This window comes from Triturus cristatus, chromosome 4_1 (assembly GCF_964204655.1).
Source record: "Triturus cristatus chromosome 4_1, aTriCri1.1, whole genome shotgun sequence".
Classification (NCBI taxonomy): Eukaryota; Metazoa; Chordata; class Amphibia; order Caudata; family Salamandridae; genus Triturus; species Triturus cristatus.
In genome coordinates this window covers 1,309,946,417-1,309,966,763 of record NC_140585.1, presented here as the reverse complement: position 1 = coordinate 1,309,966,763, position 20,347 = coordinate 1,309,946,417, and the positions used below count along the sequence as shown (strand labels likewise).

The 20,347-nt window shown below is 42.8% G+C and overlaps 1 protein-coding gene across 2 annotated transcripts in view; it reads right to left on the bottom strand.

Moving 5' to 3' along the window:
- BRINP3 (BMP/retinoic acid inducible neural specific 3) overlaps window positions 1–20,347 on the bottom strand; it is an 845,680-nt gene that overhangs the window by 183,608 nt on the left and 641,725 nt on the right. For both annotated transcript variants that reach the window (XM_085654808.1, XM_085654809.1), the window contains one exon: window positions 6,665–6,901. In XM_085654808.1, coding sequence (XP_085510934.1) covers window positions 6,665–6,901 — 237 coding nt within the window. The remainder of the gene's footprint in view (window positions 1–6,664; window positions 6,902–20,347) is intronic.

Below are 20,347 nucleotides of genomic sequence, written 5' to 3'. Positions count from 1 at the left end.
GGTGTATAAGTGTGTGAATGGATGATTTAGTAGATGCGTGACTGACTCTATAAGTGAGTGATTAAATCTATGTAACTGCGGACTAGTTACTAAACTGTGTGAATGTCTGTATCTGTCTGTCTGTTGGTGTGTAAGCAGCTGCATGGGTTTGTGAACAGCTACATGAGTGTCTATATGGGTTATTGATTGGTTGTCTAAGTATATGTATGGGTGCCTGAGTGTTCGAGTGGGTGGAGTGTGTGTGACTCTGTGCATAGATGTGTGAGTGGGTGATTCAGTGTGTGCATGGTTTTAAGAGTGCAACTGTGATGGACTGTATGGGTGGGTGAGTGTATGTATGGTTGTGCTAGTGAGTGAATATATATTTCATTAGTACATGTGTAATTTACTACATATGTGACTGGCAGTATATATGTATGTTGGAGTACATAAATAACTATAACTGAGAGTGTGTGATAGTGTGAGAGGCTGTATGGATGAGTGTATGCCTGTATCATTGATTGTATAAGACCATACAAATTTGCTAGTATTTGTATGAGTATTTGAGCTTGTGCGTGTATAATTGTATAGGTGAGTAAATGGCAGTGTGATTAATTACATGGATGCCTGAGTATATGTGTGAGTATATGTGTGAGTAACTCTATGGATGAATAGCGGTGTGGAAGTGTCTATATAGGTGTATGAGTGCATATGATAGTCCTGTACTGAATGACCATAAGTATGAGTGACTGTACAATGAGTGAGTGGATGAGTGTTTAGACCTAAGAGTCAGTGATGGGGTATGTACTTATTGGTGTTGGATTGTCTATGGTTTTGAGAGTGGCAGTATGTAATTTAGAGTGGGTGTATGAAAGGTTATATTAGGGTGTGACAAGAAGCATCAAATGATCACATGAATGACATCCTCAGTGATGTCATCAGTGATGTCATGAGTGATGTCACTGACCATCTCATGAGTGATGTAATATGTGACGTCATCAGCAGTGCATTGCGGGGGCGCGAGTTATAGTTAGCTGAACTAACTATAACGGGGGAATTTCTAGGGTTTTGTACGAGGTAAATGTCCAGCTAACTATAACACCCCTGAAACCTATGGTTTTTTCAGTGAATTTCTAAGGTTTTTTAAATGCCAATTCCTAACTATAACGTGCATGAAACCTATGTTTTTTTCAGTGAATTTCAAAGGTTTTTTAAATACTAATTCCTATCTATAACTTATCTCTAAAGCTATGATGTTTAATGATTTTCATTGGATTTCTAAATTTTTCTATTTCAGTGTGTCAATTCCTTTAATTATGTTTTTTAATATTTTTCATCACCATTTTTTTAACTTATTTTTACAATTAATTTTTTTAAAAATTAAAACCCTACGCGAGAGAAATTGTGCACCCAACGCGTTAGGATGCGCGACTCCTAATTTTACTGTAAAAAAAAAAATAGCCCCTATCACTAATTTTTATTATCCCTGGGGACCCCATCCCTGGGGTTTATTAAAAAACATTGTAGACTGTGGGGGGAACCCCAACGCCCCCACGGTCCCAGCCGGCTCCCCGCGTCCTTCAGGAGCCGGCATTGCTTTTCCACACGGGGAGCTGCTGACATGCAGCTCCCCGTGTGGAGAAGCAATATCGTTTGAATTTTGAAAGAGAAAGCAGGTTTCCCTGCTCTCCCTTTCAAAATCCTAACGAAGTTTGCTATGGGAGGGCGGGAGACTCCCGCCCTCTCATAGCAAACAACAGTGTCCTGGGGGTGGGCACCCCAGGACACTGTAGGAGCCGGCCCTGGGGGGTGGCGGTCCCCAGGGCCCTCAAGGGCTCCAGGAGGGGGGTCATGCAGCCCCCCTCCCTCAAACAATAAAGCCCCGGGGGGGGTGGTGGTCCGAGGGGCTTGGGGGGGCCGTTCAGCCCACCCACCCTTTCTATTTTGTAGCTCCGGGGGTAGCGGTCCCCGGGGCTGGGGGGCCCGCCTGGGCCCCCTATTCATTTTTACAGATTTTGCCCCCGGGATTTAGCCCCCCCGGGAGCTAATTATTAACGTTTTTTTTTTTCGCCCGGAACCGCGCACCCTGCGCGCATTTCGCTGTTTTTTTTTTTTTTTGAACGGGGGCCCCAGGAGGTCCTTCTAGGACCCCCCAAGTAACACTAGAGGATCATAGTATTTCTACCCTGCCCCCTTTACATCTTTCACACACTTATTTCCCTTACTTAATCAGCCTCGCTTCTACCGAGGCACAAAATGGCTGCCAACAGTTCCTGCTTTCGAATGTTGACAGACACTTGACAGCCAATTAGCATTCAGCGCTTGATCGGAAGGGTGCGCGCTCGGTTCGCAGAGGGTGCGCTCAGGGTGCGCATAGGGTGTGCGGATCCTCCGAGGCCATAGATATATCTATCTTTTTTACTCTAATTTTCTCAGGAACTACTGAACGGATTTACACCATTTATGCAAAAGGTACGAGTCTGAACTGAGGACTACCTCTTTGCCAAATTTGGTGTAATTCCGTTCAGCAGTTCGGGCTGTAGCTGCGTCAACAGTTCCTATGGGAAAATACATGGGGAAAACGCGTTTTGGGACCCCCTTTTTCCTCGGCCCCCGCTTGACGAATCACCACGAAACTTTCAGGATAGGAGCGGACTGGAGCCGGCCAAAAGTTTGGAAAATTTCGCGAAGATTCATCAACCGGCGCCAGACTTATTGGGAATAGAATGTGGCGGATTTCCTATGGAAAATAGGTCCTAACTATAACTATCTACTGGCGACCGCCAGTAGATTATATATATATATATATATATATATATATATATATATATATATATATATATATATATATATATATATATATATATATGATATGTAGCGAGAGATTCAGTTGGCATGGTGTGGTGCAACATTTTACTTCACTCAACAATTTGAGACTCTCCAGAAACCCCTGGACTACAACTGGGCAGACTCTGACATCTTGGACACGTTGGGTCCAAGATAATAGGCATGTGGTTGTTGCCAGATATACAGAGTTGCACATTCAAAAATGATAAACTGATCATCTGGGGAGAAAGTGCAATTTCCATCAATGAGATAATGAGGTACTTGCTATGTGAAAATAGCAATTACTACTGATTGAAGAGTGGGAAATGGCCTCCGTGCTCTTGGCTTTTATGTTGTGTTTGATGCACTTTGATAAAACATGAAGGGGAGAATGCAGGAAGGCACAGCTTGATATTGTGTTTAGAACTAAGAAATAATTGTCTTTTGTAACTATAATGTTTCAGGAAACTCAGGTTATCCATGGGGGTTTACTGAAGCCAATTTGGCATTTGTTGGTGGGAAGACCGTTGACGTCCTATTAAACAAATTATAAAAACAGTTTCTATTGGACACTGGATTAATGAAAGATCTTTTTAAAATTCCATCGAATGGTCTTTCTCGAACCAGAGTCTGACTTGGGTAATGCAAAAGCCCTTGTCAATATTTGGGATGAAAGTGGTAAATAGTGTTTTGATATTGGCAGTATTGTGTTGGTACTTCATTTTAGGCTACATTTTTGGGTACATATGGGTTGGCATAGGAACAGATCCTGTTAGAAAAAGAAAGGGCACAAGAACATATTAAAAGGTAGCAGGAGTAATTGGGAAACTTGTAGAACTTACCAGAAAGCATTTCACAATGTGAAACAAAGTAAATACGCAAGTCAAGTCAAAAATCAATTAGTAAGTCTTAGCCTATGATACGTAGGCCACAAACGGAAGTAGCAGAGCATCTGTACCAAGATTGACAAAATGAACCTTCTGCCAAAATTATGCCGTGCTGGTATCCAGTCCAGACCTATAAAATCTGTGTAAGTCTCCTTTGTCATAACATTGCTTGCCCCTTAATAAAGTGCTTGTATTTCCTCACCTATAAATGCCATTTCCCAATAAAACAAAAACAAATATTGAGGGGTACTTAAGCAAGGCGAGAAGGGATACGTGGTCACTTATAAACGACCGAGCAATTTTCTCTGGACTAGATAACAAAAATGATAATTCTGTGGTAGGGTGAGCTGATTAGAATCATAACAGGGTCACTCTCGAACGTTCTAGGTGCCACACTGGCTATAAATTTAGACGTGACCAGAATAGGACTTGCCTAATTAGAAACCGTCTGTATTTAAGAGACTCCGGTATCATGCCTGTGGCTTAGGTGCGAATCCCTGCTCAAAATTGTCTTCCATTAGCTCCGAATGTAACTGTCTAAATCTTTGCCTCTAAAAGTTTGCATGGTTCTGCATTCGTCATCAACTTTAGTGTTCCATTGTGACATCACTCATTTCACTTAAATATATAGCCGTAGGCGCTATTCATGTTTTTGAAGGGTGCATAGGTTAATCTCAAGTCACCACCTTTGTTTATTTTTTGAATATTGCTCATTTGGCATAAATACACAGCACTCAACAGTATTCTTCTATTTAAAAAGTTGTATAGGTCGTCCTCCCATTGCGTAAATGCCTGCTGCCCATTAGTGTACCACGAATATGCTTAAAAGTAGGAATGACACGCAAATGGATTCCAATAACTGGTGGCAAAAAAGCCCTAAAAAAGGAAACAAATACAAGAATATATCTTAGATACACCTAAACCATCCATTCAAAAACTATCACAGCGCCAATTGTTAAACATAGTTGATACAATCATTGCCAAGCAAACAAAACTACAGTTTGCCCACAGGAAGAACAGGCTAGATGTAAATGAGCTGGTAATGAACTACAGTATTCCGCTCAGCTCTGAAGGACAAGTGTACAAGTGCCCTAGTGCTGAACAAAACACATAAACAAGCATTTGCAATGCAATAGGTCTTGCATTACTAAAAGTTTGAGTCATTGGTGTTGCATAATTATTTGCAAAGCCAATAGCTCAAACTTTCAGTAATGCGAGACTTATTGCATTGCAAATGCTTTACCTTTGGTAAAGAAATAGAAAAAAAAATCTATTTCTTTACCTTTGGTATAATCGCGGCACCCACGCTTTACTTATAACATTAAAAGTAAAGCGCGGGTGCCGCAATTATACCAAAAGTAAAGAAATAGAGAAATAAATAAATTTCTTTACCTTTGGTATAATCGCGGCACCCACGCTTTACTTTTAATGTTATAGGTAAAGCGCAGGTGCCGAGATTATACCAAAAGTAAAGAAATAGATGTTTTTTGCTATATCTTTACCTTTGGTATAATCGCGGCACCCGCGCTTTACTAAACAAGTGGCGCGCGCGTCACGCCTGTGTCTGGGCATGATCATAGCTCCTCCCACGGCCTATTGGTGTCTATTACGCGCTTGGTGCGCATAATAGACAGCACTAGGCCATGGGAGGAGCTATGCGCGCGCCTCGGGCCAATTGCGTGCCGTCTTTTAGAATAAGATGCACGCAATGGCCAATGGGGGAGCTGAAAAGGAAACGCACACGCACAAGCATGTGCGATCCCTAGGTCAGCTTGATTTCCCCGTTTTTCACCTACTAAAGGTCTCGCGACCTGCGCGAGCACTGCTGCGCAGTGCAACGTAGGTCGCGAGACCTAAAATCATTAAGTTGTCAAAGCATTGCCGCTATAGAAGCACATCCTTTACTGATACAACCTTCACTCAAAAAATGTGAATCATTCCAAATTTCCTCAGCACATTATCAAAAAACAAAATATTACCAAAGTCGTATGGTTGTCAAAGGGTTGTCACCCAAAAAGCACATCCTTCTCATGCAGCCTCACCCCAGAAAACGTTCAAAAGACTGTAGCTAGAAAATAACCCAAGCACACAGTTTTGTAATTAAATAGCTGGCATATGTTGCCTTTCAACTTGGGGTGGGCAAAGAATTCCACTCCACTGGCAGAGTTCCCCGAGTTTTTGGCCATTCTGTGCTCCAAAAACTCCATGAAGACATGGAGCAGAGTTTTTTCTCACGCATGGCTCGCCAACATTAAGTTGGCAAGCAGGAGCATGAGAAATCATGCGCTAGACCACCCCTGGTGAGATTTCTGAACACGGGCAATAGCGGCATGTAACTACCGCTCGCGTTGAGAAAGCTACTGCTCACGTCAAGGAAACTGCAGCTTGAGTAGAGAATCTACTCAAGCCACAGACAGAAGCAGTGCCCTCTGGTGCTCCGCGTGATGAAGTTTGCGCTGGTTTTACAGTGCAGGAGAAACTCCTGGTGCTAAAAATCAGCGCGAACAGCGCGACGTACCAGACTCCACCACTTGAGGAACTCAGGATTTTTTATGACAGTTCGCAAAGCTCTGCATAGCACTTTGGTCATGTTATAGACATAAATATCACCCACTTCACTAAATGAGGCAAAACCAGTTATATTGTTGATTCAATATTGGGACCAAAAAGATAAATTCAGGTGATAGCAGAGAGGTGTGGCGAAGCGGCTGGAGTGGCTGATGCTGGAGCATGGGGTTCACGGTTTGATCGCAAATGGCAGCTCAGAATCATGTGACTGTGGGCAATTGCTTACTTAATCTCCTTGACAGCCCCCAAGACTTGAAACCCTTAAGGGGTGATATGTTCACGATTAACAAATAGAAATTCATGATTATTATTTTTAATCCAGGTGATACATCGGGTTACATGCCCGCACTTATGAAATAGAAGCATAACGAGTCGACAGAGTGTGAGAAATAAATATATCGTACCCGAGTCCTCAAACTCCTTGTTGTAAATATTCCAGGTCTCACTGATGCGTAGCAAATTCTCTTCCATGGCTTGGATGTCTATGTGGGGACAGTTGCATTCTGGGAACTTGGGGCCACACTGGCACCAGCAGTCATTCTCCTTGCAGATGAACTCTCCCTCCGAGTTGCAGGCGATGTAGCTGAGAGCCGCCTGCACGAAGCGCTCCTGCAGGTACTCCGGCAGAATAACTTGCAGACCTGTGCGGAGAAAGAGAGAGAAAAAAAGATTACTCCCATGGCACAAAGTGTAAATCTTATTACAGGGTTGCATGTAATTGCTTCAGCCATTTAGTAGAGGATTGACATATACCGCCCGCCACAGAACGCGCAGTTCGAATCCTCATATCCCCAGCTTGGTACCAAATTGAACCACTAGGAACCAGTAATGTTCTTAAGATGAAGAATTTACTCGAGTTGTTGCCCTCTGGCAGGGAGGGGATTACATCAATTTCGCGTTGTTAAGGCTTAAAATTGTGGAATAAATATGTCTGTGCTGCAGGGGAGCCGCCATTATGCATGCAATCCTGCTACAAGCAGTTAATGTCAATTTCGGATGCATTAGCCGAGTAAAAACAATTGTGAGGGGCAGCGGCTGGAAGGAAAAATAGATAGGAATAGGAAAAAAATATTTACTGCCTTTCTCTGTTGCGTTTTGTAAATCTGCTGATTTCTTAAAAGCAGATAACAATTTCGTTTAAAACCAAGTTAAGGTAACAAAAAAAAACTAAGCAGCTGATTTGGTGGTGAAAACAATCAATCAAAAATCTTTGTATTCCTGATTTACGCATCTGGTGGTATAACTTCTTGATTAGGTGCCAGCTAGGTGGTGTCTTTGCCACCAGAGGAGACCTCTCAGGCCCCTCCTTTAAATCTGCCAAGTTCCAGGTTAAATCTGCCAGCCATTGTAGAAAATCAGCTGCCCAATACACGGTGACTGGTCTGGCATATGTGACTCCATGAAAGACCATCATGGGAATAGTGCCAACCCTCAAACAGGAAGTACTTTCGCCCTGTGAAGTGTCACACATTGCAGGTTAGACTAACTCATTTTTGGAATTTCTTCTCTTTCTTATAGGGTCCCAAAGTGAGCACACAAATGGGCTGAGCTGTGCTTTGCTGACATGTGTTGTTCTTTTTAGGCTGCATGTTTTTGACCGCTTTATGCTTCCAGGCATCACCTATTTCCCCAGCTAAATAGCACAACAATCGGGAACATGATTACAGCCCTGTTGAAGACCCAGTCTTTGAGTGTGCAGGAGCCAGCCTGATTCAATCCGAAACATCTTGGCCACGCTCCAATTGGTCACATCGGAATTCCTTACTGACACCGACTTGCATATTGAAAATGCTTTGCTGCAAGTTCCGAGTGACCAATGTAATGAGTCAAATCAGTCAACTCTGGGGTTTGACCACTGTAGTGGATCCACTTGCTGAGAGACCTTCATGATAGCCAACCGACTCTTCCTCAGACCTGACAAGTGGTGCACTGTGACATCAGCAGGGAGGTCTGTGGCTATCAAAGGCAACTGCATTGGCTGAAGATCCACTGGTAAGGTCTGGGTGAAAACTGGGCAGCACTTTTGCAAGGGCCAAGAAATTGGAAAATAGGTTTGCAGAACATGATGGTAGTTAATTATTGTTTACAAAGGGACACAATTTGGCACTATTCTGTGACACAAAACATGAATCTGCTCCACATTCCCAAAGGGCTGGTTTTCAGGGTGTTGATGATCCCCTGCTGTAGCAGAGGGGTAAAGTACTTTATGGGCCTTTCTGTCTGTAAGTCAGCAGATTAGGATCTCATATTTAATGCTAAAGAAACATGGGGTGATAGAAAAGGGAAAAACAGTTGGAAGGTTAAAAGAAAGGAAGAGGGAAATGGTTGATGGGTGAAAGGATAGGTGAAGGGCTGCATGGGTGAAAGCATGCATTGGTTGGAGAAAGGATCCACAAGTGAAAGGATGTGTGGTTGGTGAAACGATGGGTGAATGGTTGTGTGGTTGGGTGAAAGGTCGGGTAAAAGGTGGATGGGTTAAAGGATGAGTCGGTGGATCAAAGGATGGCTGAAAGGGTGGATGGGTGAAAGAATGGGTGGAAGACGCTCTACAGAAAAGTCTCTTGATAAAAGTACCATTGGCTACTTTTCTGACTCAAAGACAAACCATGGAGGATTGCGCATGTATGCATGCACTGCATAGCCTCTTCTTTTCACATGAGAACTCATGCATTTATTTTACTCTGCTGCCATCTGCTCCCATCATGGATCGGGATCCCTGTGGCTAAGAGACATAGGGCTGTTGTGGATGTGGTCTGCAGAGCTCACCTACCTCTTGTGAACACTGTAGCAGATATCTCCCATTACATAGCCACTGGCCGAGAAACAGGGTTAAATGTGCCATATTTCATGAAAAACAGATATCTTTTTTTGCAACGGTCCACCACCAACATCGTATTTTGTTTATAAAAATTTAATGAAATTCTGCATAAAAAGCTAGTTGGTTTGTTGTGTTAAGTTCAGACTGTTGGAGGTCTTTCTATAAGAATGGCAGATGCTAGCCATTCCCCCTTTGCATCCTTTACTCCGGGCTGTCTTGTGAGCTGGAGTTGACTTTCACACTTTCCTGCACCGCTGCTAGGGCGTGGACACAAGTCATCTCCATCACGCACAAGCATTCTTAATGCTGAATGCAGTACAGCTCTGGATCAGCCGAAAAGCCAGGTCTTGAGGCTCTTCCTTAAGGTGTGCAGTCTTCTGACTTTATTACATGTACATGTAATGAAGTCAGAAGTGCTAGGATTTGTGATTGCCAGCATTGAAAAGCAAATTCAGTGGCACATTTACTTTTCTTTCATGCAACACAATGTAGAAAGGCAACTTGCGGAGTGGCATTGCGTGAACGAGGGAGAACAGAAATGCCAAGCTATAGTGCACTTCGGCTGTCTCCCAGTTCCGCTTGCTGAGAGACCTTCATGATAGCTAACCAGATCTTCATCAGACCTGACAAGTGGTGCACTATGACATCAGCAGAGAGCTGGAGAGGTCTTTGACTATCAAAGGCAATTGCGTTTGTTGTACGGGAAGGTATTGCTTCCTGCACAAAACAACCCTAAGAGGCATATTCCTCTTTCTATGTGTGCTGCAGAATGTAAGCTTAAACGCAGAGTATCTGTCATAAGGTGGAACACTGATCCTGGTGTCAACATGGGGTACAGCCAATCCTGAATACGTGGATTAGACTGATGAATTACCAAAACAAAGAAGCGTTGGCTTTGACAAGAAGAATCTAACACAATGGAAAGTAATCATGAAACGTGACCATACTTAATATACTTTTTTCCTATTAGATTTGTGAGGAAAACGTATTATCTTCATCAGGGAAGAGGTGTGGCGCCACGGCCAGCCCGACTAACTCCGGAATCTGGGGATCACGGTTCGATCGCCGGCGCCGGTGGCAGATTAACCCAGCACCATGTGACTCTGGGCAATAGCTTGCTTAATCTTCCCAATGGCCCCCAGCGCCTAGAGACCCCTACGGGTGATTGTTCGCGCTTTACAAATGTGGATATTATTATTATTATGTTGAATTATTACGCCCTGAAGAAGTTTGTTTTTCATATGAAATGCCTTAGCGGAATGGTAATTCTCCTGAACGATAAAGAATATATTCTTGGAAGCAAAATGAATAAGATATAGGAACTTTGAACAACCTTATTGGACTTTTTCTGTTTTCGGTGTACCATGAAATCTGAAATCCTTTGTGCACACTGTATCCATGTCTGTAAGTAACACGCCAAGCATTGACAGCCAAAGCAAAATTCATAATCACTGGCGATACTGATGCTGATCAATCTGTACTGGGAGTGGAGGGAAATCTCTCCGTCAATGGCATCTCTCATATTTGATAAGCGGGTATCATTGTTAGTTCCAGTTACAGAGCTCCTGAAACAGTCCTGTGGAGTCACATTTGAAGTACCCAGAAAATGCTGATAGGGCTTAATTTAGGTTGAGCAAGTCCTTCATCCCACCTTTAGAGCGATCATATATATCAACCAGTTATATCAACACGAAGTCATTCATAGAGATTGTATTATTATTATCGTTATTATTATTATCATTACTATTATTATTATTATTATTATTATGCTCAACATACACCGTCTTTGAGGCTCTTAGAGCTAACAAACAGATCTGGACTAAATCCATACAGAGATCGACAACATCCAGAAGACAAAGAACTGCTGAACCAAAATCCAATTGTTTAATTTTTTATAGACTTGCAAAAAAGCCTCCCACATGGAATGTGGGGCTTGTTGCCATATGCAAATCAAAAAGTATTATCCTGTTTTACAAAGGTATTAAGCCACAAAATTTTACTTAGGTGCCCAAAAAGCCTTATTTGACAAGGGCAAATTTCCTTTCATCAACTCTAGACTTTTTCAATTGGGCTCTCAGTACTTAATCCAGAAAATTCTACTGTATAGTGTAGAACGGTCAATATTTTGCTCCTCGGTGAGCCTACAGTTTGCAAAGTGTACCTCTATGGAGTGGTATTTAAGAGGTGCAGTATGAACACACCACTCCAAAGTCCACAGCTTGTAATGAGGACAATAAGGTAAGACTGAAAATTCTCCACCATTCTCAGCAGGAAAACTATGTGCTGTTTCCCATACAAATTTCCTAGTAGAATTTGCACATGATGTCATTTCGATTTGAATAAGAGACATAGCATCGGTTTCTAATCTCCCCCACGCCACTAAGCTATGGGTGGCCACATTGATTCCTTCTTCTATGAAGATGATATGGACACCACAAGGGTTACCAAAGAGGCGAATTCTTAGGCTTGCAGCCAAAGAGAAATCATCTGAAAATAAATGCATGAGAAACAAAGGTTCTCATTCAATGGCTACAAACATTTGATGTCATAAGACACGTAAAAAAATCATAAACATGCATAAATACGTGGTTCTTCTATTTGAGTCAAACTTAAGTAGGGGGGGTGTTTGACTGTAGGAAGCACTCACTCATTGCCCTGGCGTGGAAACTTAACCAGAATCAAGAGTGATTACAGTACCTTGAGACCCTCATGGGTGAGTAGTGCACTTTACAAACCCTGATTGATTGATTGATTGATTGATTACATATAACTTCCTGCCCTGGCATTCTTTTACCCACATGTGGCTATAATTTGCTGTCTGTATATGGTGAAGACATCTGGTTGCCCGGATGCTAAGTTGGTCAGGACAAGCCAGAAGCCCGCATTTAAAGGAAGGTGTTGTTGCTGCACAAATGTATTGCTCTTGAAGCAATCAGACTTGGATTATCATTGAGGTCTGCCTAGAACAGTGATTTCAGCGCATACCCAGATTGGCATCAATCTATCTTTAGGGCGGACCCCAGCGCTTTGGTTTTCACTGAAGCCTGGTTGGGCATAAGTAGAGAGGCAGGAGTCTGCAGATTATGCAGGAGCACAACTGAACTGATCAAACATATAGTCAGGGTGTGCAGTGAATTGAATAACCCAGAGACAATTGCATTTCTCCCCAAACTGGGTGGCCAGCGTACAGCTGTCCAGGACACTTGTCATGCTAGTAACTAATTTGGAGGACAGGGCCCCGCACAATAAAGTGATTTAGTTTCTCACTAACTATTTATGTCTCTATAAAGTTGTACCTTAGGGAATTGCTTTTCATTCCCATAAAACTACAATACACGATAATGTATTGGAAAGTGAATTATATTGGATCTAGAATGTATTTTATAATTGATGATTAGCCGCATGCAGCAGATTATTCAAAGTGCCTCAGTGTTTTAAATACCTTTGCTTGAAATATATTTGTTTTATGGTGTGTCTCATAATTTTTGAATTTTATGACTCATGTTGTGAAATATTGGCATTTTTGGATGTTTAGAGACAAATTAACAGGTAGAGCCGAGCTAGAGCTGAGCCTAGGATCTTGCTCAGATCTTACAGCCGAAGCTCTGAAAATGTTTGCTATGTAAAACATACAACAAACGTCATGTAAAATATGATAAAGCCTCCTCAATATTCAACATTTATTCAACATTTGAAAGCTTTGACATTAATATGTCACATTACGGCACTGCACTGAGAAGTACCTATTAAAAGTGATAGTTTTTAAACATGAACCATTAGCGTATTAAGAAGGTAAGACAGTTGTCATGTCAGATCTCTACTTGGCTCAGATTATTATAGAGCAACATTATAGTCTATTAAATTAGGCACAATTGGTTTTTGTATAACTGGTATTCTGAACTCACATATTTGAAAATGCTCTCATACGCAATGATCAAGAAAAATGACTTTTGGTGAAATAAAATGTTTGCTAAGATCGCGGGGGAGCCGCGATTTATCCAGGTATTCTGGTTTCACATTCTACAAATCAGCCAGCGAATAGATATCTTTTTGTCTTTCCTTATGTTAAGGCTTTGTTTAAACCTATGTGAATTTTTCTGCATTTTCTTTGTAGCACAAACTTGAAGCACTTTACATTAGCACCAGTTATGTTCATTGTTTATAGGCATGTGGAGATTAAGTGATTTGCCCATAATCACAGGATGTTGAGCTGATGCCGAGACTCAAACCTGATTCCCCAGTTACAAAGTCGACAGTTCTGGCCGTAATGCCACATCCTGAGTAGAGAGAAGGGGGTAGGCAGGCAGAAGTCACATGAAAGCTCAGCTCGTAACAGTGGCGGCTCCTCCGTTTTGGCATAGGAGTGTCGCCCCTCCTGCTGAAAGCCAGCAGAGGCAAGGACAAATAAAATTATAATAAAACGTTTTTGGTATCATTCTATTTTGCATCCTGCCTGCCGAGTCGAGGGAGGGGCAAGGACAGTGACACTGAAACTGCAGCACCAGGGGGGAGGGAAGAGTGGTGGACACAGCTAAATGCGCATGATGGTTTGGTTGGCCCTATAGGGACAGCTAAACCGTCATGCGCACTTAGCTTTTCTCCACCTAGCTGTGTTGTACTGCTGGGTGGAGAAACCAACACAGGCTCCCACTCTATGTCTGAGTGCCGAAACTAGGCGCTCAGACCAATCCCAGCAGTACTCACATGTGAAAATAGCATTCCCAGCATGTGAGCAGCGCTGGGATTGAGAGCTGGGTGCCTGCACAGTGTGCACCAGGTTCCTGACATAGGCAGGAGGATCGGCAGGAAGGCGACTACCGTTGGAGCAGGTAAGTGCAGTTTTACTTATTTTTGATGTGTCTTTTTTTGTGTTCCTCCTCCCACCGCTCACTACTTCACAGTACCAGTGGCCGCTTCTGGCTCTTAATGGGTCGTGTTTCCAATAGAACCTCCAGTTGAGCCTTTATCAGGACAGGAAATCACAATGTTATTTCACAAGAGCTTCATGAGCTTATCAAACTCCATATTATGCTGACAAGAAAGGCTCCAATTAAAGAGAGCTGCATAGAACCAGTTTCCTTCAACAGCCTATTTGGAAAGTGGCAAAGTCTATCAGAGTGCCCTGCAATTTCAGAAATAATTCACCCTATGGTGTCCCCCTCTGGAAACTTCCAAACTGCGGAAGGAAAAAAGGAAACTAACTCTGTAGCTGAATGCAGCACCTTGTGCCTTTATACAATCCCAGTACCTTTACATGTTGCTAATGGTACGACAATATGGTGACATGTATTAGTATGTGTGTCGCACTCAGGCAAAAGGCTAATTTCCCATCTATGCCCCTGTCCTTTTTCCAGCAGCATGTCTAGTGGCCATTCGGCTAAAAAAAAGTACATTATTTCAATAGAGATGTAAAGGAGAGTTATAGATTCCACAAGAATGGAAGGTCCTTTTGCCATACAACACAATTGCAGACATATGGTGGAGGGGGGCATAGGTCTCGCTGATTATTTTGGTGCAATTTTACACTGTTTTTTATTGAGTTCATAGTTTACCGTGACTTCCGGGGCAATATAGTTCAATATTTGCAATGCAGGACAAGTGCAAGATACCTCTTGGGTAGCATGGACAAATGTAACCTCATCAATCAACTTATGGGAAAAGGAAGAGGGTCCCAAATACAGAGGGACACCATCAAATGAAACTCTCTTCTTCCCCAAGGGATTAATCATGACATTTCAGCCAAACTTTCTGCATCCCACCGTCCACTATATTCATCGGACACAACCTCCATTGCACAACCTAACATAGTTGTTTACTGTAGGTGAATTCCAGAATCCATTTATTGCCCCTCTCACCACACAGTCACAGCTATATTGTTGTGGCCAATCTTGCTGGTACTCCTAGGTTCCTCAGTTTCATAGCCCTGCATTGTCATTTTGTGTGCTTTTTGTTGCCCAGTTCCTGATGTTGTGGTAATTGTACCTATTTATAGTGACATTGTTCTTTTCTTCATTGCACCAATGGTAGAGCCTTGTCGACATAAACCCCAGCTTTAGTGTCATTCTCCACCAATCCTGGTCTTTGAACATTCCTCCCTTAGCCTGCCCTGTGCATCTTGCTAGATCATATTTTGGCCTTGGTTGCTCTACCCTTCAATTCTATCCGCATTTTAGAACATTGGAATATTGAGCGCTCCATTGAAACTAATGGAGTGCTCCGGGCTTCTGATGGCTGTAGAAGCCCAGAGCATCAAAGTGCCAATGTTTGTTCACAGCAGAAGCTGTGAACAAAGGCCTCGAAGAGTCTGAGGGGATTTCAACCCCCAAGGGCTCCGTGAGGTCTTTGTTTTACAAATTAGAACATTCTGCCCTCTAGTGGCAGAATGGTCTAATAGCCTTAGAGATCTCCGTAGTGGGCTCTACCAGCCATTAAAGTCCCACTCCCTTGTTAAAGGCCCTCAAGTTCGACTCGGGGCTTTAACGCCAGAGCAGACCTTTAATGGGTGGTAGAGCCTACTACAGTGGGCCCTTAGTCTATAGTATTTAATGCATTTATATTGTATCTGAGTGCTTGCATTTTAATTACCCCTTTGGCCAACAGCTGTCTAGGACTTTGGAATATGCTCTTGGTATCAGTAGTGGAGTCAGTACCTACTGATTCCAGAATTTCAGATTTGGCCTTGTGTCTTGGGGTGCAGTTATAAGGTTGCAATGCCTATAGTGACCCTTTGAAAGTAATCCCTGCATGCAGTGTAGTGTTTGATTGGTAGGGTTAAGGATTTATTTAGCTTTACCCCTTTGTTTCCCTAATCTGCAAAGGTTGGACTGTTGGTAGTAGGAGTGTAGTACATGATGGCTCATTTGGGCGTAGAGTAATACACATTTCTCAGGATTTCTTAATTAGTTACCTTGTGGTAGATGCTGTAAATCCCCCCTAGATCGAGTGTCTTGCTCCAATGTGGCAGCTGGTGTAATGCACATGTACCTCTTCTTACTGCGCTGTAAGACCCTGTCCTGTACATCATGATCCTAGCCTTAGCTACCTCGTTATGGAAATGTTGAGAAAGTAATTTCGTATTCCTCTGCATGTTTGCAAGTTTTTTGTTTTCGCTTTTTCTCCGACCCGCAAGGGCACCTTTGTACAATACCTAAATCACTTGCTTCGGTTTATGTACTCCATCAAACCAGCTAACAGTGCTATGCACTTTTGAAGGCCTTTTGTACAGCTTTTCTGTTTGAAATGGTAATCCCTAACCATGAATAAATAAACTCCTTTTTATTCTATTTGTTAGACGCGTTGAGCCTAGCAGTCAGTCTTTTTTTAATGGCGTGATTGTGTCCAGTGTATAGCCGCCTACAATGATGTGTTTCTATGCAATCCACAGGGACATTTGTGTCTGCTGGACTTCTTTAGAGAGCCAAAGACGTTTTCTGAAGGTGTGCTAAAAGTTAAAATTATGAGATTATGAATTATTTTAGCGAAATTCACCATGAGCGATTTTTCCTGTTTTTGCATGAACATGTTTCTGAAAACATCACTACTCATGATTTTTTAGGAAAACAAGGGAAAAAGCAGCCCCAAAGATGTTACACCTATCTTGCTAAAAATACAAATCTTCACAAACACAATTTATCTGCCTTTCCTCAAATCCTGGGGGAGGGGTGATGGGGTGGACCTACACATATGGAATTCTCCACTTTACTCACCTCACAAGGTTAACCACTGGTTTATGGTGCCTGATTGTTCACTTTTGGAAGACCTAAGTCAACGCTCTCCATTCACCAGCACTTGTGGCATGGTGTCTCGCCAGGGTGCCCAATTTTGGTCCTGATTTTGGGGTCTCTGAAGTCCAATTGACGGTGTTTCGCATCAGGGGTCACAGTATCCCCGTGGCTCAGTCACAATACTCCAAGCCTCGGATTATTAATTCCCTTTTCTTACCTGGTGAATCAGCTTCTCCATCCTCATGGCTGCCATATTCTTTCTGCCTGAGAGGGAGGCAGTATATTTTTGTCACCAGTCTCAAATTCTTTTTACAGTATATGGGGGATTCGGGTACATCCTCCTTTTCCACTTCCACTCAGGAGCTTAGCAGGATTACACACATTTAGTTCACTGCCCTGGCCATAGTCCCAATTCTAAACATTTTAAGGGCAGTACAACCATACAAGTGACCCCAAAATTCACTAAAAATTAAAGATAAAGTTAAAACAAGAAGGGGGCACAATCATGCAGGCCACAAGTCATATTTTCAATACTATTAATTCAAAATGATCTACAAAATGTTTGAGTTCTCAAAATACCATGGTGTTTGGAAATCACGAGGGAAACTATAATTGTAAGCAGTTATATTTTCATCAAAATGCAGCTCTAGCTACGGGTCGACCAGTGCTTAATTTGTAAAAAGAAAAGTGCCACGGCTCTCGTCAGGAGGCCATTGCAGCTTGCACCACACATTGCCCCTGCCATGCTGCCAATGACAGAAACAACACAACTTGAACCATCACACTCCTACAAGTGTGAGGTTTCGGACAATTTCAGGCCCCACAGCTATAAGAATGGCTTGGGCCGCAGGAAATAGTAATTTTTTAATCTACATTGAATTAATAATTGACTGTTTTTGTGGTCATCTTTAAATCACCAAGACAGCGCCACCTTGTAGCAGACCGCACAAGCGCCGGTGTTGAAAATTAAGTGCCGGTGCCGAGCAACGGAAAGCACCGGCTCAAATTAAGCACTGGGGTCAACTGTAATTAACAGATCTTCTAACATTGAATGTTATGCTCCTCTCTGACAAAGCAATCATCCTTTCCACAACAAGCTCACGAACTGCCTCCTGGACACCCCATGAGAGGTTGACAGAACAACTAATAAATATCTTACACCTTTGTGCAACGAACTGCTTTGTATTTCTTCACTTCTTTAGACCAAAACCAAAACATCCATTACTAAGATCAAACTAACAGCGAGGAAAGCAGCACTACCACTTTTATGAAGAATAAATATGCTTGACAATTAGGAATTATACTGAAGAATAATCTTACTATATTCATCAGAATTTTTTCGATGATTAAACAATTTGTTTTACTTTTATCAACTTTAGACATTAGCAGTTATAGCAGTATAAGAACAAAAACAGATTGCATTCTTCAGATGCATTTCTATTTCAGTACATGAAAGAAACCAAGGTTCAGTACCTGCACAACAATATGTAAGACAAATAGCAAGTAACAACAGGATGTTGATTTCAGTTTGCGCATCACTAGATTTTTTTCTATAGATCAACCAGATATCCTTCTGATCACAGAGACCTGGCTTACCCAGGATTCTGCGCCAGACATTCTAGCAGCACTCCCCTCTGAATATTACATCCTAGCTGCAAATCGACCCCAGGGCAAAAACGGTGGTGGAGTCGCCGCCATCATCCACAAAGACCATGTCTTCACCGCTCTTACTCCTCTGGTCCTCCCGGAGGTGGCGAACGTAGTTATCAAACTAGATGCCACAACTGGCTCTATCGTTTTTGTGTTAATTTACCGACCCCTTCAAGCTATGCCTGCTTTCCCTCTTGCTTTAAGCGAACAAATGTCAAACCTGGTCACAAATTATGCAAGCATCATGCTTATAGGCGACTTGAAATACTGGTTCAATGACACCCTGGGTGGGCCACATGCTGCAGAACTATCGGAACTACTCTCCAACCTTAACCTCGCTCAACACGTATCCTCCCCCACCCATGCAAATGGACACATCCTGGACCAAATTTGGTCCTCAAATCTCATACTATCTGCGCCTACTATCTCACCTTGCATATGGTCCGACCATTATCTAATCAACTTTACGGATACCACCAACCGTAAAACAAAGACTTCCTTAACCGGTGGAGGCATGACTAGAAAATGGAGGTCCATCAATAAATTAGGATTCACTGACACCTTAGCAAAGTCCATACCCACCTTTAACCCAGACGTTAATACCATGGACATTGTGATCTCGGAATGGCTATTGAAGGCTTGCGTTACTCATGCCTCACTCACTAAATTCACACGTACTCGACACATAGATGCTCATAAGTGGTTCTCCATCGAGTTAAAAAAACAAAAGCTCGAGCTCCGGCAAAAAGAAAGAAAATGGAGGCTAAAATACACCACGGAGGACAAACTTCAGTTCTCCCTAGCCCGCAATGATTACAAAAAAGCTATACGTGAAGCCAAAGCGACCTATTTCTCAGCCAGAATACTAAATGCCCATAAAAAACCTAAAGAAATTTTCACCATAGTTAATGACCTTTGCAACACAGATAGAACCCATCCAGACCAGCCACCTACTCAAGATTTCTGTAACTCTCTAAACACCTACTTTTTGGATAAAATATCCACTATCAAAGCCGGCATTCCTGCCACCCTCTGTGCGGATAACCTGGACATCTCAACAACCAATCCAATCACTATGGATCATTTCCCTGCCTTATGCCCCCAGACTCTCTCAGATCTCCTGGTTCGAGTCAAATCTGGCTCCCCCAACGACTGCTGCCCCCCACACATTCTAAAGGATGCCCTGTCCAACCTTTCTCACAGTGTGCTCCCCTTCCTTAATGAATCTCTCCTCCAAGGTAAGGTTCCCACTGCCTTCAAGAACGCAATAGTGGTCCCGCTACTAAAAAAACCTGGGCCTGACCCACTGAATCCCTCCAACTATCGCCCCATCTCCCTTCTCCCCTTTCTCGCCAAGATTCTCGAGGCCCACGTTGCTAGGTCCCTCTCAAACTTGATCGAACAGTCTGATCACCTAGAACCTAATCAAGCTGTGTTTCGCCCCGCCCATTCAACTGAAACGGTCATCCTCGCTGTATTGGACACCTTGCGAGCAAACGCAGACAAGGGCATTCCTCAGGCACTCGTACTTCTGGATCTGTCGGCCGCGTTCGAGACTGTCGACCACAACATCCTCTTGTCCCATGTCGAACAGGCCGGCATACAAGGTCCTGCATATAATTGGATTAAGTCATTCCTCGAAGGCAGAACACAGGCAGTCTGTCTCGGCCCTTTCACCGCTCCTAGGATTGCCACCTCCTGCGGTGTCCCCCAGGGTTCGTCCCTTTCCCCTCACGTATTTAATTTATATCACAAACCCCTCATCAACTCCTTAAAAAATAGGAAGATAACCACCTTCAATTATGCAGACGACTTACAACTCATCTTTACACTGGATTGCCCGAACTCTGCCCTGGAATTCCAAGCCACTATGCTTCACATCCAGCGATGGATGA